General features: G+C 43.4%; 1 protein-coding gene across 3 annotated transcripts in view; it reads left to right on the plus strand.

Annotated features, from left to right (window-relative positions):
• LAMC3 (laminin subunit gamma 3) overlaps positions 1 to 22,578 on the plus strand; it is a 121,378-nt gene that overhangs the window by 53,335 nt on the left and 45,465 nt on the right. For all 3 annotated transcript variants that reach the window (XR_008915345.1, XM_056812569.1, XM_056812571.1), the window contains 8 exons: positions 1,092 to 1,228; positions 6,950 to 7,066; positions 7,283 to 7,475; positions 8,345 to 8,475; positions 11,124 to 11,342; positions 14,591 to 14,779; positions 20,471 to 20,716; positions 20,947 to 21,100. Coding sequence is in view for 2 of the 3 variants with exons in the window: in XM_056812569.1 (XP_056668547.1) it covers positions 1,092 to 1,228; positions 6,950 to 7,066; positions 7,283 to 7,475; positions 8,345 to 8,475; positions 11,124 to 11,342; positions 14,591 to 14,779; positions 20,471 to 20,716; positions 20,947 to 21,100 (1,386 nt within the window). In the remaining variant the exon portion in view is untranslated. The remainder of the gene's footprint in view (positions 1 to 1,091; positions 1,229 to 6,949; positions 7,067 to 7,282; positions 7,476 to 8,344; positions 8,476 to 11,123; positions 11,343 to 14,590; positions 14,780 to 20,470; positions 20,717 to 20,946; positions 21,101 to 22,578) is intronic.

A 22,578-nucleotide genomic window follows, 5' to 3' on the forward strand; every position in this document is an offset into this window, starting at 1 on the left:
CTCTTCTATCTAGCTATACTTGCCTACTAGTTGCTCTATACATATGGCCCCTCAATTTCCACTCCATATTTTGCATCGTCTCTCCTCCACTGCTTGGAATATGCTTCTCCTCATCCCTATATCCCAGCATCCCTAGTTTCCTTCAAGTCTCAGCTCAAGGACCACCTTCTCATGAAGCCTATCCTGACCCCAATTGTGACTTATTCCCAATGTTCTTCCTCCCATAAACACTTTGCACACTTTATGTATAGACTTATGTGCATCCATGTTGGTTTTTCCATTAGCATATGAGCTTCTTGAAAAAACACTTGTGTTTTTGTCCTCACACCACCCCCTTAGCTCGGTGCCTGGCATGCAGTAAGTGGTTTTTGTTTATTTGCTTGTTTGGGGTTTGGTTTTTGTTTTTACATGCCAATATAATTTTTAATATTCATTTTCTAACATTTTGCAATCCATGTTCTCTTCTTCCTACCCTAAGCCCTTCCCTGAGAAGGCAGGTAATTTGCAATAGGTCATACACATATCATTAGATGATATATATATTTCCGTGTTCATCATGTTGTGAAACAAGAGAAATTTTTCTCTAGCTTACACTAGAGAAAAATTCATGGAGGAAGTAAAATGGAGAATGGTGTTTCAATCTGTGTTCGGACTCCATCTGTTCCTTCTATGGTGATGGATTTCCTTTTTCATCATGAGTCCCTTGGAGTTGTCCCGGATCCTTACCTTGTTGATGATAGTTAAGTCATTCAGAGTTGATTATCATACATTATTATTGTTACTGTGTACAAATAGCGTTTTGCGAATGCTGAATGATTGAGCAGTGGTGCAGAGGAATGCTAGAGAGATTATTAGAAGAGATGAGGCAAGAAGGACCAAGTCAAATGTTTGTGTATTTGCAGGTCCCATTTTACAGATGAGAAAACTGAGTCTAATTTACCCATACTTGAACCTAACTCCAAGTTCAGAGCATTTTCCCTAGCTGACTGGGAGTAGTAACTCCCAATCTATTCCCTAGAAAATTAATATTTCCCTTCCCTTCCTCATTTGATTAATCATTGCATGCTTGTCCTGTTCTGCCTATGTTCTAGATGCCAACCTGGGACATTTAACCTGAAGCCTCAAAATCCTTCTGGTTGCACCAGCTGTTTCTGTTATGGCCACTCCATGGTGTGTGCAGCTTCCCTCCATTATGGCATACACTATATCATCTCTGACTTCCACCAGGGTAAGGGATTCCCTTCCATTCATGACATTTCCCCCAGTCTTCCATGTCCCTCCAGGCTCTTCTAGTCCTGGGATGGGGAAGGCACAGGCTTGATTTGGGAGGTAAATATAGTCATATGTTTACATTCAGATTTTATGTTTATGTTGATTATTTATATTTACATGTTTGTTTATATTGTTGTATGTTTATATTCAGATTTATTCACCTCTAATAAAGATAACAATGACAATGCTAGTCTTATACACAAAAATCACGAAAGTTTACATAGCCCTGTCCTTAGTATAGTTTTGTGAGGTGTGTTACGTGAACATGATCATTCCCAGTTTACAGAAGAGAAAATTAAGTCTAAATAACTTGCCCAAACTCAAGCCCGACACCAAGATCAGGGTGCTTTCCCTACTGACTGAGGGCAATAATTCCCAATCTATTCCCTAGTGTAAAGATTAAAATTTTGGGGAAACTGAGGCAGGTAGAAATTAGTTTCTCTCTGCAAGGAGCATTATATTTTATACAGTTTTATTAAAGATGAAAATATAAAGAAAATACAAGTAAGGAAAGCACATGGGCCAAGAGGCCCATTTGACCTCACCTATATGATGGGACCATCTGCTCCAAGGTGGAAGTAGGAAAAGAGGCCCTCAGTAGGAGGAGAACTCCTTTAAATAATAATTTGTGATCTCTCCCAGGTGAGAATTCAGTGCGATTACAAAGTATCCTGGAAAGTAGAGTAAGGACTTCTGGGGATTGAAGTCCTAAGTTCAAATCTCCATTTTTACACTAGAAAGTTAACATACCCATCTCCCTACTTCTGGATGCTGGATGGATGCATATTGATGTTTGTTGTAAAGACTTCCAAGGTAAAAAAAGATCATTGGATCACAGACCTACAGCTAGAAGGGTATAAGAGGGCATCTTGTCCAAGTCCCTCTATTTTCAAATGAAGAAAGAGGGGCCAGGTAAAGGAGAGGTGACTTATTCAAAGTTACACAAGGAGTAAGCATCAGAGACAAGACTTGAATCCAAGTCCTCTAACTTGGGAAAATGAAGAAAAATTAGCCCTATACAATGGAAAGGGTCCTTTATTTGGAGTCAGGGTACCTGGTTCAAATTCTGTCTCTTTTGCTTATTCCCCTGTATAACTTTCAGGCAAGTTATTTAACTGCCTTTGATCTCAGTTTCTTCATTTAGAAAATGCTGGGATTGAACTAGGTGGCCTCTGTGGGATAGAGCTAGGGGAAGCTTTCTGAGAGGAGATCAGTTTTTGATTGTCATCATAAGATTGTTATAGCTTTCAAGCGGTAGTTGCAAGATTCCTTGCAGGTCACTGAGCTTCCTCAAAAAAGAGAGATTCAGGGGGCAGCTGGGTGGCTCAGTGGATGGAGAGCCAGGCCTAGAGATGAGAGGTCCTAGGTTCAAATCTGGCCTCAGACACTTCCCAGCTGTGTGACCCTGGGCAAGTCACTTGACCCCCATTGCCTAGCCCTTACCACTCTTCTGCCTTGGAGCCAATACACAGTATTGACTCCAAGACGGAAGGTAAGGGTTTAAAAAAAAAAGAGAGAGAGAGAGATTCACTCCATGAGATAACCAGCATTGAGTCATCCTTTGAAGGTTTCTCTCTTTTCCTCTCCACACACTCCACTGTCCATTCTAAAGAGCCATGAGCCACCCCTTAGCTTATTTGCTGTCTTCCTTCTTACCACCCCATTCTCACCTAAGCCTACATACACCTTCATGACCCTTGGTCCAGGCTCACCTTCAGGACCATAGCCTACTCTCGACATCAGCTCTGAAGGATGTAGCTGGGACCTTCGTCTGAATCCAAACGCCCCAGCTGTTCCCTCCCTCTTGACCTTTGTGTTCTGTGAAATAGATTTTCCTTGAGAAAAAAGTCTTGGGCTGGCACTACCTTCAGGGAAGGAGAACATTCAGTCCTGGAAAGACTCAGAGCCCCTCTGAAGTTGGCTCCTAAATGTGGAGAGATGCTACCCTCTGCTGGGCATTCTGAGTAGCAATGTCCTATGTCTGACGTCTTAGAATTCCCTAGCTCCCTTCAAAATTCCACTCCAATGCCACCTTCTAAAAGAGGCAGCCTTCACTGTCCCTACTCCCCAATTTTGTAGGTATTCAGTCGTTTCACTCATGTCCAACTCTTCGTGTCCCCCTTGGGGTTTTCCTGGCAAAGATACTGGAGTGGTTTGCCATTTCTTTCTCCATCTCATTTGACTGATGAGGAAATTGAGGTAAATGAGGTTAAGTGACTTGCCCAAGTTCACACGGCTCATAAGTACCTTGAGTCCAGGTTTGAACTCAAGTCTTCCTGACTCTAGACCTAAAGCTCTATCCGCTTAGCTGTCCCCAATTTCTTTGTCCCGAGTCAATTCCCAGAGACTAGAAGTTGAAGAAGTGAGATGTTGATCTCAATTAGTAGAGAGTTTCCTTGTGCTTAACACTCTTTCAAACCTAATGAAAACACAGGATGGGCTCAGAAAATGTTTTATATGTATGTTATATATGCACTTCTTTTCCCAAATAGAGTATAAGCTCCCTCAGGTCAAGGATTGGTTCATTTTTGTCTTCAAAGTCCCAGTGGCTATCGCAGTGCCGGGCACATAGTAGGCTCTTATGGATTGATTGATTGATTAGTGAAACGGAAGAAGCTTTGGACTAAAAATGAGAAGGCGTGGTCTAGTTCTAGTCTTATTTTTGTAAGAGACAAAGAATTCTTTTTTCTTACAAAATTTTCTTATGAATTTGCCCCAAGTCCTTGGGTTCCCAGCAGTCTGTTGCCTACAGGTTAGAAACATTGATCCAAAATTCACCAGCCTGCCTTAAACCTAGGCTTCTCATGGATGCATAGATTTTGTTTCCAGCTTGAAAATTTAAGTCTCTTTGAGACAGAACAATATAGTGGAAAGGCAGCTGGACCTGAAGTCAGGAGACCTGGACTCCATTTCCAATTCCAGAGCTTCCTGGACACATTTTGACCATGGGCAAGTCATTTTATTGCTCTGAGTCCTGTTTCCTCATTGGTAAATTAGAGATAATAATACTTAAAATACCTACTTTGTACGGCTTTAGTTTTGTTTTTAAAGCCTTACTTTCCATCTTAGAATCAATACTGAGTCTTGGTTCCAAGGCAGAAGAGTGCTAAGAGCTAGACAATAAAGATTAGGTGACTTGATCAGGATCACATAGCTAGGAAGTGTCTGAGGTCATATCTGAACCCAGGACCTCCTGTTTGCAGGTCTGACTCTCTATCCATTAAGCAACCTAATTGCCCCCTTTGTAATGAAAGCTTTTTGTAAACTGCTGTAGGCAGTAATGCCTGAGTTCAAATACTCCTTCCAGTTGTGTGACCCTAACCAAATTGTAAATCTTGAAATTTCTCAGACTTGTGAATGTTAAAAATTTCCACATTGAGGAATCCTCCATTGGAACAAATTCCCTACTGGGAAACATTCCCCATTTTGATGTGAGAATTCGCCAGGATCAGAAATGGGAGGACCTCTACTCCAACCGTACTTAAGACTGCTTTAGGGGAAAAAAATCCTTGCTATGGGAGGACCTCTACTCCACCCGTACTTGGGACTGCTTTGGGGGAGAAAACTTGCTAAACAATGAAAGTACTTGGACCCATGCTTATAATAAGGCAAGGAGTTCTTTGAGCCATGCCTGTTTTTTAGAATTGATACAATGAGATGCTAGGTACCTAAAAGGGTCGGGCAAGTTTTCTCTTAATGAGATTAGTTGACTCAGCTGTGTTTTCACTGGTTCAGACTTACTGAGGAGATTAGTTGACTTAGCAGGAATTCAGATGGGCAGTCCTTTGGAAAACATCTACAGTGATTGGTAGATGTAAGGACTTAGGGGAGGTGACATAGGAGAAAAACCCCTATATAAGAAAAGGCAGAATCTCTTGAGAAAACAATCCTTTTGGAGGATCTCTGATGAGGATCACTTGGGAAGAATCTCTTGAGAGAAGCTCTGGAGAAGGGAAGCTCTTGGAGGACAATCTCTAAGGAGGTCTCGCTGGAGCTCCTCTGAGGGGACTCTGTCCCTCTGGAGGCTCTGGAGAGAGGCCCTTTGGAACAGTCTCTGGCTGGAACTCTCTCTGGTGAAGTCAGCTGAGATGGAGCTGGCCTGGTGTCACTAGAATCCTTGCTTAGACAGACCTTGTGGTGAGTGTTAAAGGACTGACTGACTGATCTCTCTCTCTTAAGACTCAGGTCTAGGCCATGTTGGTTTAAGGCCCTTCATACTTATTTCCTTTTTTTCTCTTTCTCTCTTTTCTTTAATTCCACATTTGTATTAATTAAAATCTCTATAAAACCTAGTTGACTTGGGTATTTGAATAATTGGGAATATTTCCCTGGCGACCACCTTATATTTGATTTAAAAACCAAGACACTGTAGTGAAACATATTTTCTGCGGTCAAATTTACTCACCCTCTCTTATATCTATCATAATTTATGTCTTCCACCATTTTAACTCACTACAGTTTACAACATCACTCTTTTAACTGTTACAGTTTAAGGCCATCACCCATTTTAAATCTAACAGTTTATGGCGACCATGAAGGGACCCGAACCCTCAATCTGCCTCAGTTTCTTCATCTATAAAATGGGAATAGTCATTACATTTCTCTCCCAGAGTTTTTGCGAGGATATAATGAGAATGTAAAGCATTTTTGCAAATCTTAGAGCATTTATATAAATAATATCTATTATTATTAAATTGTCCAAAGCTATATTTATTGAAAACTATTATTACCGTGATTCCAACACTTGTTCAATTAGTTCCATAGTAGGCATTTACTGAGAATGAGTGAATGAATGAATGATTTGTGCATGGAAAAAGACAAGTCCAGTGTGCATATATGTATATTCACACACACACACACACACACACACACACACACACACACTCACACAAGTCCAAAGAGGTATCTGAAACATTCAAGCTCATTCTTCTCCTCTTCCCTCCAGGGTTTTAGGGAGTTGTCTTCATTGTTAGAAATAAAGTCATTGTGTTCTATTGATTCAATGTGTTCCAATTGACTGCTGTAGGTCTGCTTGGATATATATTTAGGCATGGGAAGCCAGAGCCATCTCTCCATGCAGAAACTGTGTCTGTGCTATTCCTGGGACTAAAGAAGGGGTGTGGATGCATGGAGACAAACAGCAATCCGTGCCCCCTGGTGGGTCCTAGGATGAGTGGCCTGCCTATAGTAGGAGTTTAACATGTATTTAATTTGCCATAAAATTTATAGCTAGAAAGCAAAATTATCTAGTACAATGCCATCACTCTACAGATGAGGAAACCAGAGCTTGGAGAAGAGAAAAGTGTCTTGTTCAATGTCACATGGACAGAAAAATACAGAGTTGGAGTTCAGACCCAATTCTAAATCTTGTGATCTTTCCATTATATGATAGGATCATAGATTTAGAGCTGAAAAAGACTTTAGAGGTCACCAAGCCCAACCTTCTCATTTTATAGATTAGGAAACTAAGGCACAGAGAAATCAAGTGACCCTATGGTCACACAGCTAAGTGTCTGAGTAGAATTTGAGCTCAGGTCTCCTCAACCCACCCCTAATAGGCTTGTCACTGAGCCCTTTAGAAACCTCTAATATTATCTGTGCTTCCTGTATAACATCTCCTCTCCCCTAACCTCCATGACCTTCTTTCTTTGAATTTGTTTGTGGTTTTGGTGTAAAGGAGCAGAGGATTGGAAAATCAGAGGTCCGCAAGGCAGAGAGGAGCCTGCACAGTGGAGTCAGAGTGGAATCTTCTTGGAGCCAAAGGGAGAGGAGCTGTGGGAGTTCATTGCACCAGGTATTCCATAGGCAGCCAGTAAAGATGGCCCCATGCTTTGCTGTCAAGACTTTTTCATTTGATCATCCCCTTCCCAAGCATTCCTACTGAGCTATGAATCTCAAACAGTATCTCTTTATCCTTCATATCTCCAGCTTCCCAAATGCCCCAAAGCAGAAACAACAGATTGTTATGTCATCCATCCATTCATTCCCTTTTCTTTTCCCTCTTCCTTAGAGAAATTCCTTGGAGATCAGCGCTTCAGCTATGGGCAGCCCCTCTCTCTGACCTTCCAAGTACCACCTGGGGGCTCTCTCCCCTCTATCTGGCTGAAATTGGAAGGAGCAGGACTAGCCCTGACTCTGAAACCCTCCAGTCCAACAGGCACCCAACAGCCTGGGCAGCCTGAAGAGTACCTGTTCATGTTCAGGTAACTGGGGTGATGAATGAAGTATCCACTACCTGGCCCCAGGAGGCAGAACCAAGAACCATGGTACATAATCACAGAGGAATATTTAGGTTCCATTCCAGGAAAATCTTCCTAACAATTGGAAGTGTCTAAAATTGGAATGACTAGAATGCTTCTAGAGCTTATGGGCTTCCCATCCTTGGAGTCTTTGAGGAGAGATTGACGACCAATTACTACATAATCAATCAATCAGTAAGCATTTATTAAGGACTAACTAGGTACCAGGCTCTGATCAAGTCAGAGAGAGAGAGAGAGAGAGAGAGAGAGAGAGAGAGAGAGAGAGATGCTATTTTTATCCCCATTTGACAGATGAGGAAGCTGAGGCTGAGAAAAGTTAAGTTCTTTGCCCAGAACCACACAGCTAACAAATAAAATAATCCTGCTCAAAGAAGGATTTAAACTCAAGTCTTCCTCATGTCAAGCCCTATGCTCAAGATTGGAGCACTGAAGGGAAAATCAAGAGACCTAGATTTGAATGCCATCTCTGAGTCATTTGTTCACTTGTGACTTAGTTTCCTTATCTGTAAAGTAAAGGGGTTCAAAGTTAGTCTCTTCCAAATCTGTTACCTGATGTAATCTAGTTCATTTTGTTCTAATCTGAATAGCAGTCAGTTCCCAGGGCCATATCCCTTTATCTGTCAAAAAGCTTTGGGTCTTCCCACCTTTTCCTGAAGAAATCTCTTGTCTCAGTGGGAATATAAGTAAGCAGCCCAGCTTGCTCTCTGCTCTGGCCCACCCAGCTAGGAGCAAAGGCCCCAAGCATTCCAGAACCCATGAAATGAGACAGGTTGCCATTCCCCCCCCTTGTTTTGTTTCATTCACCCTGACAGCTTACAGGAGACCTCGGAGGATACAGAACGCCTGCTCCCAGCCTTTCACTTCCAGAGGCTCTTGGCCAACCTGACCGCACTCCAGATCCAGGTTGTGGGTCCCAGAAGCAGCAGCAGCAGCCGCCCTACAGGTGAGAGTCAAGAGGGAAAATATAGGGTTTAAGGAAGAGAAGCTAAATGATACCTAAGGAACTTCTCTGTAGCTAAAGAAACACTCTCAAACAGATTTATGGATTAACTTTGGCATCCAGTGCTAGAAAGATCTTTAAGAATTCCTCTGGCACATTCTGTTGTGTCCATAATCACCCTAGACAGATAAATCTGATTTTTAAGTTTTCCAAACAAGGAAATTCCACAGGGCTTAAAAAGAAATTACCAGAGGTATTTACATATTTTCCCACCACCGAACTAAATCATATATCAATTTCTTGTCAACACAGCAAGCTCTTTTTCCCCTTCTCAGTTCTACATTGGGCTTTACCCTCCTAGCCAGTCCCTCTATTCTTTTCAGTATCTATACACTGCAGCATTCCTGCTGCCTCAGAGTCTTTATGCTCAAGATTACAATTTGTTGCCTCTTCTTGGTCTTCCTTCATTTTAATTGAGAAGCACTTACTTTATAGACGAATGTTTCCCCATTCTCTCTTTCCTAACTTTGTCAACCATAAAGCCTCTTGCTCCAACCAAGGTGACCCATCCTTTGTCCCCTAAGCAAGTTCTATGCAGTACTGCTCTTTCTTCATCCATCCATCCACCCATCCATCAAGGAGTGCTTTTTAATTTATTAATAGTAAGGAATACAAAGAAAGGCAAAAAAAAAAACCCTGTCCTCAAAGACTTGACATTCCAATGGAAGAGTCAACATGTAAATAACTAGATATATACAAGATGCCAACAGAATTGATGGAAGGTAGTCTTACAGAGGAGGGCTTCGGCAGATATGGAAGGACTGAGAAAAGTCTCTCTGCGGAAGGTGATGTTTGAGCTGAGGCTTAAGATCCTAAGAGTGAGAATGGTAGGAGGTCTTCCCTGCCACACCTTGCCTTTTGAATTCCTGCAAACAAAATAATACAGGTATAACTCAGATCAAAACACCTGCCAGCACCAGGAGAAGAAAGGGACAAGAGAGAGAGAAATAAGTTCAATAATATAACTTGGGAAAACTTGTGTGGAGATTGGTTGTTGCATGTAATTGGCAAAAATAAAAAATAATAAAATAAAAATGAATTCCTGCAAACACTTTAAACAAGTCAATTACAACCTTCACCATGAAACCTTCTCTGATCTCCTTAATGTTCTCATTATACAATACAATGTCTTAATAGTATGTTTTTGTTTCTTATCCCTGTCTTATTAACCAAAAATTAGGGTCTCACAGGTGTCTGAGATGAGAGAGGAAGAATAAAGGGGGAACAAGACGAAGGGAAGAAATGGAGAAAGGGGAGAGGGGGAAAGCAGAAAGGAAGGAAAGAAGCAGCAGCATGGAGGAGCCTTGAAACCACAATAGCCTCTTGTCTTTAGGGTTCTAGGTTTGCCTCTGAACACTAACCATCTAACTTCTGAGTGCTCTAGGAAACTCAAATTCTAGATTGCAGAGAAGATGATGACCTGCATTGGTTGCTAGGAGGAGTTTCTCCCCCAGGGGTTTCCTAATTCTAGTGTGATTACAAGTCTAGTCCCTATCTTTGGAATCAATGCTGCCTTCAGAGTCATGGTTGGAATGTCTCCAGTCCACCACTTTGACTGTCTCTTGGGCAGGTGCTCTCTGTCCTGCTCATGACATTTCTATTTGCTGTGAGCAACTTCCTCTGCCATCCAGCCCACCCCCGGGGACTGAACTTTGTATTAAAGATGGTTCTCGACCTCAAAAACATTCACTGAGTAAGAGCATTCTGCTAGCTGCAGAAGAGAGCAGAAATCAGCCCTCTCTATTAGGCTTCAGATTGAAACCAGCAAGATAACCAGGACACAAAGGGCAAGCTCCTGGAGGAAATAAAGTCCTCTTCTGTTGCAGAGAGATAGAAATGGAAAAATCTTGCAAAATCCCCTCTAGAATTAACTGCTTCTACAAAGAGAGAAGGATTCGAGACTAAAAGCTACCAGGAAGGCTTCACCATAAAATGTCTGCTTCAAAAGAGGGACATGGAGGCAGCTAGTTTTGTGGCAGGGATAGAGGACTGCTGGGAGTGAGTCTCTCCATGTTTCCTATTCCCTTTTGGTAAAGAATCTCTCAGAGATCTGTTCCCTAAGAATAAGATGTTCTTAGGAAGAAGGCAGCTTGATTCAGTGGAATGAGCACTATATTTGGAGTCAGAGGACTTGAGTTCAAATCCGGAATCTGCTGTTTACCTGTGTGACCTTGGACAAGTCACTTTATCTCTATTAACCTCAATTTCCTCATTTGCAAAATGAAGGGAGATGGACTAGATCAGAGGTATCAAATAAGCAGCCTATGACACTAGAACTGCCCAAACTAGATTAAAATGTAATTGGGAAATTTTTTTAACAGAATAAATAAAAATACAACAAATCATAGTATTAAAATGTGGTTTTCTCAACGTACACCCTGTGGGGATCCTTGCCTTGCCTCCAGTTCAGCGTCCCCTGATTCCATTCGAGTTTGGCACCCCTGAACTAGATGATATCTGAAGTTCTTTCTGGCCCTGCTAGGAACTTGTGCTTCTTTGAGCATGGACTGTTCTGCCGTGGCAGTGTCAGAGTCCAAAAAGAAGGATCTGTCTTAACTCATCTTCCGTCTCTGTTTTCTCCCCCTCTACAGGTCAAGTGATCCTGACTAAAGTCCAGCTCACTTCCGCAGGCCCCGGTCTGGCCCCCGAGGCCCCTTGGGTGGAAGAGTGTACATGTCCCAGGGGCTACCTAGGACAGTTCTGTGAATCCTGCTCTCCAGGGTACAAGAGGGAGACGCCCTTGGGCGGGCCCTATGCCAGTTGTGTCCCCTGCACCTGTAACCAGCACGGCACCTGCGACCCCGAAACAGGTCAGAATCTCTCCATAGCCCTTGAAGGCTACCTTCTACCTTCATGTGAGCTTGGGCTGGTTAGCTAACGGGTACCTGCTCAGCGTAGATCCCTCTCTCCTCCGTCTTCCCTTCCTCGGGGACCCAAGTCACCCCAAAGTCAGAGACCCTGGACATCACACCGGCAAGGATTCTAACCTGAATGGCCAGACAGCCTACAAGTGCTTCATAGATCCAAATGGAAAAATCCTGCAAACATGCCTTTCAGCACCAACTACATTTACAGAGGGAGTGAGATAAGAGCTGGCATCGCCTTCAGTGGCTTTGTCCCTGTGAGATATAGCCACAGGAAATCTTGGGTTCCTAGGAAATACCAAGCATTCAGGGCCTGCATATATAGGCTATGCTGAGCCTTGCTGTCCTTCCCCACTCCCATCTGTAGGGATTAACATTTTCTTAAGACATTAAATTTTCTTAATTTTATTTTTTCTTTAAACCCTTACTTTCTGTCTTAGAATAAATACTATGTATTGGTTCTAAAGCAGAAGAGTGGTAAGGGCTGGGCAATGGGGGTCAAGTGACTTGCCCAGGGTCACACAGCTGGGAAGTGTCTGAGGCCACATTTGAACCCAGGACCTCCTATCTCTAGGCCTGGCTCTCCATCCACTGAGCCACCCAGCTGCCCCCAAATTTTCTTAATTTTAAAATAATTTATTATTTGGCCAGCCAAGACATCCTGATTGTGGTCAAATAACACAAATGGGAACTCCAGAACCTAGTGCCTATATGCATTTGGGGGAGCTCATTATTCAGCTCCTTCCTTGGACATCTCAAGATCTCTAATTGGTAATCAGCTAATTAGGAGGTGGTCCATCAACTTATCCACCCCTCTCCTCTCTCCCATCCTCAGGTGGATGGGTCACATACACCGGAAAAGTATCCTTGGAGAACTTTAGAGTCTATGAAAGGAGCACATTCCTCAGGACAAAGACAATGCAAAAATCTATAGACTGAAAGGAGCCAGGTCTGAGGCCTGGCTCAGGGATTCTCCCTCAAGTGCTAGAATTAATTTGGGGCCTTTATAATCCAGGCCCTGGTATAAAAATAATACAGTATTTAAAAAACGAATTCCCTAATACCCAATGAAATTGTATGTCAGCTGCGGGAAGGGGGGGAGGGAAATATTGTGATTATTGTAACCAAGGAATAATGCTCTAAATTGACTAAATAAATTAATTCAAATTGAAAAAAAAATAAAAAAATTAATTCCCCCACTACTCCACAGACCAAAGGAAGCCCCATAGCATGAGTAACAGAGCTCAACATTGAAGGTCCAGCTTCTCAGGCTACATGTCCAAGTTCCCTTCTTCCCACTTCACCCCTTACCCATATCACACACACACTGGTCCAGCTGGGCCTGAGGAAAAGCCTGGAAGTTATCTGAGAAACCAGAGACCGGACAAAGGGGCTGCCTGGAGCATTGCCTTCTGGAACCACAACAGGGGCCCCGATTGTCAACTCATACTTGTGGAATTGGGTTTTAGGGTTTTTCAAGCACTTTCACAGGTGCCATCTTCTTTGATCCTCAACACAACTTGTGAGAGAGGGCAAGTTTTTAGCAGTCACGGGTTTGGATTTGGAACCAAGAAGATCTGAGTTCAAATTCTGCCTCCCCTACTTTTTAGCTCTGTGGCCTCTCTCAGCCTCAGCATCTTCATGTAAAATGAGGATAGTAAGAATATTTACCTTCCAGGGTCACTGTAAGGATCCAGTGAGATGGCACACCTCAACTGTTGTATAAGCCTTAAAGCACCATAGAAAGACTAGCTATTATGTTCCCCATTTTACAGATGAAGTAAGTGAGGCCCAGCTTCTTCATCTGCAAAATGGATATAATAATCTTCTCTGACATGCATCGAAATAGAGCACTGGGCTTGGAATCCAAAAGACTCCTATTCTTCCGGCCTCAGACATTTACGAGCTGTGTGACCCTGGGCAGATCACTTAACCCTGTTTTGCCCCATGTTCTTCATCTGTAAAATGAGCTAGAAAAAGGCATGGCAAACCCTTCAAGTGTCTTTGCCGAGAAAAGCCCCAAAGGGGTCACAGAGTAAAACACAACTGAAATGACTGAACAACAATAACAACAATTTCCCCTGCCTACTTCAGAGGTGGAAATGGATGAAGCGTGAATCTTCCCTTCTCCCTGCAGAATCCCCCACAAACAGAAGCCCAGCCTTGCTTGAATTTGTTTCCTATGAGGGTTGGATGAGATGATGCATTTTAAAAGTGCTTTGAGATGTTGGACACGCTAATGAAATGTGGAACATTAATGTTGCATCCTTTGGCCCTGGCTCTTGCTCTCCCACGTGCCTCGCTCATCCCCTGGGCACTCTCTCCACATTCCTGTCAATCCCAAACCCCAGCTGCGAGATGTCTGAGAGCTCTGGGCATCCCTAGGAACCATCCTAGCTGTGGAAATCCTCGTTCCCGCTTCTTGTCCAGGCCCATCTTGACTCTCTCCCTCGGGCCCCGGGACAAGCTGCATTTTGTCAGGTGCAATGTTTCCCTCCCTCCCCAGAGTTTGTTCATGGCACCGGTTTAAATCTTGCTACTAATTCCTGGAGAAGAAAGCTAAGCAATCCCCCTCCCCTCCCTGCTTTCATGGGAAACTGAGGATTTGGGAAAGAGCTGGTTCTTTGCTGTTTATGATAGCCTCTACGTGTTCCCCAACTTAGCATTTGTTGCCTCTCTTTCAGCAGGAAGGTAGGGGAGTGAGATTCCTGAGTTTTATTCTACCTTGGGGCAAACCGTGTTCCCATTTTTATTTCCCCCTTGATGCTCAAATTGTGAAAGTGTGGGATCTGGCTGTAACTCCTTGAGAAAAGAGAGAAAAAAAATGTGATAAAGCACTGAAGTGTGGGGCAGCTGGGTGGTTCAGTGGATGGAGAGCCAGACCCAGAGACAGGAGGTCCTGGGTTCAAATTTGACCTCAAAAGGTAAAAGTTTTTAAAAAAGAATTGAAGGCATATATTTGCAAGATAACCCTTTAGTGAGATTTAGATCACCCATCTATCATCTGCCCCAGAAGGCTGCGAGTCTTTTAGTCACTTCCTACCTCTCTCTGGGTCTCTCTTTCTCTTGACTGAGAATGTGTCCCATCTCCTTTTCTTCCAAGGGAGGTAAGGAAGCCCTCATGTCTAACGTGCTCTGGACTCCTTAAAGCCCAGGAGCCCAGGACGTGAGCTGATCATGATTATCCCCTTCAGGGATCTGCCAGTGCCTGCACCAAACCGAGGGCCCCTCCTGTGAGCGCTGCACACCTGGTTTCTACGGCAACCCCTTTTTGGGTCAGCCGGATGACTGCAAGCCCTGTCCCTGTCCTGGCCAATCAGCATGTACGACCATCCCAGAGAGCGGAGAGGTGGTGTGTACCCACTGCCCTAAGGGCCAAAGAGGTGAGAGACTAGGCGGGGGCAGGACTCCTGCCTATTGGCTCTGATGTCATGAGAGGAACAGGAGGTCCGCTGAGGTTTAGGGAGGAAAGGGTGGGACAACTGGGCCGCAAAGGGACAACGGACAAATTCCTAGGATGCCATGTCACTGGGGGAGGTGAGGAATGCCACCCCAGGAGTGTGGCTGGGAGCAAACTAGTAGCAGGTGGCTGGATTCCCGCCTGTCCCCCATTGATAGACAGATGAGAGAGACTCAGTGGATAGTTTAATAAAGAAATGACAGATAGGAAGGCGGGTAGATAAATAGATAATAAGCAGAGAGGTCAAGGGATATAGGTAGGTAGATGGAGAGAAAAACAGAGAGAGAAAGAAAGAAAAAGAGAGAGAGAGAGAGAGAGAGAGAGAGAGGGAGAGACAGGGAGAGAGGGGGAGGGGGAGAGGGGTAGAGAGAGAAACAGAGAGAGAGAGAGGAAGGAGAGAGAGGGGGAAGGGGGAAAGGGGAAAAGGGAGAGACAGGGAGAGAGAGAGAAAGAGGGAGAGTGAGAAGGAGGATAGGGAAAGAGAGACGGGACAGAGAAACAGGGGGAAAGAGAGAGGGGGGAGAGATAGAGAGAGAGAGATAAATATATAATAGATGGAAAGAGAAGAGATGGAGGTAGATGGAGAGATAGAGAATGGAGAGATAAACAGAAAGCTATTCTAGATAGATAATAGAATGATCAATAAAAAGAGAGAGGTAGATAGGTATAGATAGAGATGATAATGTATGTAAAGAAATGATAGAGATAGAGATAGACAAGAAGAAAGGTAGGTAGGTAGATAAATAAATAATTTAAGTGTTTACTGTATTTGGCATGCAAATAAAAAGCAAACAAAATAGTCTTTACCCTCAAAGAGCTTATACTCTTTTTTTAACTCTAAACTTCTTTCTTAGAATCCATACTAAATATGGATTACAAGGCAGAAGAGTGGTAAGAGATAGGCATTTGGGATTAAATGACTTGCCCAGGGTCACACAGCTAGGAGATGTCAGAGATCAGATTGGATGTTCTATCCACAATGCTACCTAACCTTTCCCTTAAAAATCCTTTGGGGGGGGGGAGCACCTGGGTGGCACCTGGGTGGCTCAGTGGATTGAGAGTTAGACCCAGAGACCGGAGGTCCTGGGTTCAAATCTAGCCTCAGACACTTCCCAGCTGTGTGACCCAGGGCAAGTTACTTGACCCCCATTGCCTAGCCCTTCCTGCTCTTCTGCCTTGGAATCAATACACAGTATTGATCAATACACAGTATTGATTCCAAGACAGAAGGTAAGAGTTAAAAAAAAAAATCCTTTGATTAATTAGAGGTATCTAAGAGAGAACATAGAGAGAATGTGAGACCTGGAGTCAAGAAGACTTTAATTCAAATTCAATTTCAGATACTAAACTAATTGTGTGGACCTGGGCAAGTCATTTTACCTTGCAGGAACCCAGGTGGGAGGTGATGAGAGGCTGCATGAGGGAGGTGATTGTGAATACAAGGGGGACAGTAGAGAGAGAAATGACAAGGTTTGGTAATGGATCTGATATATGAGTGAGTGACAATGAGGGATTGTGGATAATAATAATAATGGCTATTATTTATAAAACACTTTTAAGCACCTGCTTCACAAGATTGTTGTAAGATTCAAATGAAATCATGTGTAAAAGTCCTCGGAAAACCTTACATTAATTAATTTTAAAATGTTAGATAATATTGAGTGAGAATTTGAACCCAAAGTGACTGAGGATATTAATAACATTATACTGAGCTTTAAGGTTTGCAAAGTGCAATTTTATAAATATTAATTCATTTGATCCCCATTTTACAGATAAATAAACCGACGAGGCAGCTAGGTGGCTCAGTAGATAGAGTGCTGGGCACAGAGTCAGGAAGACCTAAGTTCAAATTTGGCTTCTGACACTTCCTAACTGTGTGAGCCACGGCGAGCCGCTTAAACTCTGGAGAAGGAAATGGCACACCACTGCAGTATTTTTACCAAGAAAACTCCATGGACAGTATGGTCCAATATGGCCCCAAACTGACTCAGAAGAGGGTATTTTCTAGAGTAAAGAAAAGACATGTTGTGCGGAAAAGTCTAGTGTCCTGCAAAGAGGGAGGGCTCTCCGGGGCGCCTGGGGAAATGGGGAGCTGGCCCTTTTTCCTACAGCTCTGAGCTGCCCCGGAAAGTCTTCATCTCTCCCTATTTTTTCCAGCTTCCCAATTTGCACCCCCGTGGGCAAGGGTACCTCAACAACTATTTAATGAGCATTGACCTTACGTCCCGTGTGGGCGCTAGGGGCTCCTCCCCTGCTCGAGGAGGTTCCTTCCGTGCCACTCGAGGGATACGCGGTGTTCAAACCTAAGTAAACACAGGGCAGGTTCAGAACAAATACACGTTAACGTGGGGATGGGCACTAACGTCTAGGGGAAGCAGAAGCACCTCAGGCTGCTGGAGCCCAACCCTGAAAGGAATGAGGTGGATGTGAGGAAGAACATCTCTAGGCATGGAGCACAACCTGTCCGAAGGTGGTGTCTGAGCTGAGTCAGGGAAGAAGCACCTTCCTCCAGGGGTTCTTGTGAGTCAAATGAGATAATTATTGTAAAGTATTAAGCAGGGTGCCTGGCACATAGCAGACGCTGTTTGTTGTGGTATAAATAGAGAAGATGAGCCCGGAGGAGAGTTCCTAGAATGTGAGCCTGGGAAAGAAGGCCCTCTAGACCGGAGGCTAGAGGGTACAGTACTGAACCGCTCTGGGAGCGATAAAGTGGATCCTGGGAGAATCGGTTCAAGCGGGAGCCAAGATGCCATGCCTCCTCTTCTCCATTGCCTCCAGAATCAGCTCTGGCTCCCACGTGCCCAGTTCTGTGCAAAGCAAATTAGTAGACAAAGAAAAAGACTTATGCCTTTCCTGAAGTGTGTATGTATCTAAAACCACAGATGGCAACCTATTTTGTTTTCAGATCAGAATTAGACCTTGTCTTTGGTTCCAATCTTCTTTTGGGCTTTACTGTGGCTTTTCAAAATGCCATTTCAGAAGCCTAGATTTCTTCTGTAAACTGATTAAATCACATAATGAGTAATATAAGAGACATATCATATCTAATATAATAATATAATGTTTAATATAATAATAGACCATGTAAAGTCTCTTCTGGGGCATCTAGGTGGTTAAAATGCATAGAGTGATCAGGAGGACCTGAATACAAATCCAGCCTCAGATACTTCCTAGCTACATGCCCCTGGGCAAGTCACTTAACCCTATAAGCCTCCTTCTGCTGTTCTTCTGCTGTAAATGAGTTAGAGAAGGACATGGCAAACCACTCCAGTATCTTTGCCAAGAAAGATGGTTCTATGACACCCGAGTAATTTTCATTAAAGTAAATTCAATTCAACCTAATAAATATTTATTGAATACCTGCTGTGTGTAAGGCCCTGGCCTAGGTATTGGGAATAAACAGACAATTTTTTAAAAAGAGTCCTTCTCAGAGTTTACATTCTACTGGGAAATAACGGAAGTGGAAAATAATTAAAAGAAGGAAGGGGAGAGGGCAGCTGGGTAGCTCAGTGGATTGAGAGCCAGGCCTAGAGATGGGAGGTCCTGGGTTCAAATCTGGCCTCAGCCACTTCCTAGCTGTGTGACCCTGGGCAAGTCACTTGACCCCCATTGCCTAACCCTTACCACTCTTCTGCCTTGGAGCCAATACACAGTATTGACTCCAAGATGGAAGGTAAGGGTTTAAAAAAAAAAAGAAGGAAGGCTTTAGAATTAAAACAGGTTGGGAAAAGCTTTTTGTAAGAGGTGAAATTTTAGCTAGATGTAATAGATTGGTGTGGATGGAACAGAGTAAAGAACTGGAATAATATGAAATAATCCTGGAAAGGTCAAGAGGATCAGATTTTGTATTTTATCCTAGAGCCACTGGAGATTTTAATAGATGTTGACAGGATCAGATCTCTGTTTAAGAGATATTCATTTGGTCACTATGTGGAGGGTGGATTAGAGAGGGGGGAGACTGGACACAGGAAAGAATTTGGATATTATTGCAATAATCCTCAGCCTGAGAATTTTGTATTTTATTCTAAAGGTAATAGGGAACTATGGAAAATATTAAAATATAAGAAGAATGTAGACATGATCTGATCTGTGTTTTAGAATTATTAGCTAAGTATTTGTTTGGAGGGTGGATGTGGGAGGACAAGGGGGAAATCTGGAAGGAGGAATGCCAAGTTGGAGGTTATTCAATAGTCCCAGAGAAGAGATAATGAGAGCCTGACCTTGGATACCATAAGGGGAAGTGAAAAAAAGAGGTCAGATGCAGGAAATACTGCAGAGACAGAATCAACAAGATTCAGTGACTAAACTGAGTATGATGGTGATGCCGAGGAAAGAGTTAAGAATGCCTACTGTTCTTAGAAAAATGGTGATGCGCACTGCTGGGTTTATACCCCAAAGAGAAAATGAGGGAAAAGACTTGTACGAGAATATTCATAGCTGCGCTCTTTGTGGTGGCAAAAAGTTGGAAAATGAGGAGATGCCCTTCAATTGGGGAATGGCTGAACAAATTGTAGTATCTGTTGGTGACGGAATACTATTGTGCTCAAAGGAATAATAAACTAGAGGAATTCCATGGGGACTGGAACAACCTCCAGGAAGTGATGCAGAGTGAAAGGAGAACCAGGAAAACATTATACACAGAGACTGATACACTGTGGCACAATTGAAAGTAACAGACTTCTCTACTAACAGCAATGCAATAATCCAGGACAGTTCTGAGGGGCATATGAGAAGGAATGTTATTCACATCCAGAGAAAGAACTGTGGGAGTAGAAACAAACATTTGCTCAATCACATGGGTAGGGATGTAGACTCTAAACAATCACACTAATGCAAATATTAATAATATGTAAATAAGTCTTTATCAAAGACATATGTAAAACCCAGTGGAATTTCTTGTTGGCTGTGGTGGGCAGGGAGGGAAGAACATGAATCATGTAACCATGGAAAAATATTCTAAATCAAGTAAATAAAATTTTTCAATTAAAAAAAAGAAAAAATGGTGGTGCCATCTACAGAAATGAGGAAAAATGGAGGAGGAATGATTTTGCAGAAGAAGAAATGTAGATTTTTTTTAAATAACAAAAAACACCCTTTCTCCATTAAACTTCATTAGTCTCCCCACCCCCCTCCCCATTGAGCTAAGTAAAGTTAATGATGTTGCCCTGTGGGTCCACCAATTCTGAAAAAAAACAATCCCTTCAACTCTATTGGGGGTGGGGATCTATAAGTGAAATAGAGAGAAAAAAGTAGAAAAGGTAATTAGACTGAAGAGCAGGGGACCTGGATTTTAGATGAAACACTTACTGGCTTTGTGACCTTGGGCAAATCATTTCCTGACCTCAGCCACCTCCTCTGTAAAGCAAAGAAGGAAAGTGGAGAAAGTCGACTTACCCCATAGATGAGCACAAGACAAAATACTCCAGATACACTAATAAGTAGTCAACAAAAATGGTTAGATATCTCTCTACATGTCATCTCAATGCTCGGACCAGAATAATAATCCAGGTTTTCTGGTTCTTCCCACCTCCCTGTACTGTTAGGGAATTTTCCCATGTCTCATCCTCTCTAAACCCCTTTCTGATATTTTCCCCCACCCCCCATCCTTATTCAGGACGCCTTTGTGAGATGTGTGATGATGGCTTTTTTGGGGACCCCTTGGGGACATCTGGTCCCCCCCAGCCCTGCCAGCGATGCCAGTGTAATGAGAATGTGGACCCCAATGCTGTGGGCAACTGTGACCCCACAACAGGCCACTGTCTACGCTGTCTGCACAATACGACTGGTGCCCACTGCGAGCAGTGCCAGGAGGGTTTCTACGGGAGTGCCCTGGCCCCACACCCTGCGGACAAATGCACTCGTGAGTATGGAGGGCCCTGGGAGATCCAGGGGGGAAAGAGGGAGGGGGTGAGGGCAAAGGATGGGGGTCCTCTTCCCCACCAGGACATTTTCACTGTACATTCCATTGCAAGATGCTCTGCTGCCAGAGGGGACGTCCTGGGAGGAAAAACCAAGGAGAAAGTCATGGTTTGGTTCATTGACCCAAATGTTTCATGTTTTCCTCCTTTCTCTCTCCTACCCCCACCTCAGCCTGCAGCTGTGACCCAAAAGGCTCAGCCAGAGATCAGGGGGCCTGTGACCCCCAGACAGGCCAGTGTTCCTGCCTCCCCCACGTGACTGGACGGGACTGCAGTCACTGCAGCCCTGGTTTCTACGACCTCCAGCCAGAAAGGGGCTGCCAGAGGTGGGTAGGGCCAGGCCAAGCTACTTCAAAAGTCTGAGTCAGGGGGCAGCTAGGTAGCATCAGGCCTGGAGATGGTAAGTCCTGAGTTTAAATATGACCTCAGACACTTCCTAGCTGTGTGACCCTGGGCAAGTCACTTGATCCCCATTGCCTAGCCCTTCCTGCTCTTCTGCCTTGGAATCAATAATTAGTATTGCTTCTAAGACAGAATGTAAGGGTTTCAGAAAAAAAAAAAGTCTGTCATACATTCCCTGGTAGTCTTAGTTGGGCTTGGATAGAGGGAAGCAACAGGACATCCTGCCTGGGAGGGCTTAGTCATCCAGAGAAGGGAGCTGCAGTTGTGAATGAGTCTGTCCCAGCTGCACCCTGCCAACTGGCAGGCAGGCAGGTGTCACTTTCTGAATAGACACATAGGAATTGCCACACTGAGTCAGAACTCCGGTCTGGCTGGCCGACAGAGGCCCCAAGGACTCAGTGTGTGGGTTGGCTGGGCTGGTCTCACTGATGGCAGGTTTTGTGGTTGGGTCTGTCCCAGTTTTTGAAAGTAGCCAACGTGTGGCTCTTTCATTCAGAAATGTGTCCAAGCCCACTTCAGTTGTGTTTGTCTCAGCTTCTTTAGCAACACCTGGCTTGGCTAATGAGGTGGTTTTTTTATTATTTATTTTTATTCTCAAATTAATAAATACTAAGTAAAATGAACATTTCCACATAAACAGTGAGGAGTTCTTATCCTGGGAACTTCGGGCAGATGTCAAGGGGGTCTGTCAACTTGGATGGGGAAAAAATGCTTCTTTATTTTCACTAATTACTAGCTGATTTTAATTATCATTAACATTTTCTTCCATTATGAATTTATGAAAATATATATTCTGAGAAGGGCTCCATAGGCTTGCCAGATGAGTCCATGATGCACACACAAAAGAAGAACCTCTGACATAATAGAATAGAAAAAAAGGATTATACTTGAAGCTGTAAATCTCTATCCTGTAGAGCTTGCTCTGCTTCTTAAATTAAATAATAAATTCAACATGTAGTTTTCAAAAGTATCCTGTTAGTCTATGATTCCTTCTGGGCTTCTTGCTGTTCTCCTCTGTTCATTTTTTTTTTTTAAGATGCTCAGTGATTTTTATTCTCTCCCTCCCTCTGTCTCTGCCATTCTCTCCCCTTCACTTATTCCTAGTCTCCCCTTTCCTCCCCCCTATCCCCACCCTACATGGGGCAGAAGAAAGAAAACCTATGCAATAAATATGCATGATCAAGCATACCAAATTCTCCGAATTCTTAATCCTTTGAATTGGCTTAATTCAGATATTTATACCTTATTCTGTACCTTGAGTCCATCCCCGCTTTGTCAACAGATGAATAGAATCTTCTTCATCAGTCCTCTAAAATCCTGGCTGGTCATTGCATCAATCACATATAATGGCTCTCAAGTCTTTCATACTTGTTTTCCTATGTGATATTATCATATGAATAGT

The sequence above is a fragment of the Monodelphis domestica genome, chromosome 1, assembly GCF_027887165.1.
Source record: "Monodelphis domestica isolate mMonDom1 chromosome 1, mMonDom1.pri, whole genome shotgun sequence".
In the NCBI taxonomy this organism is placed as follows: Eukaryota; Metazoa; Chordata; class Mammalia; order Didelphimorphia; family Didelphidae; genus Monodelphis; species Monodelphis domestica.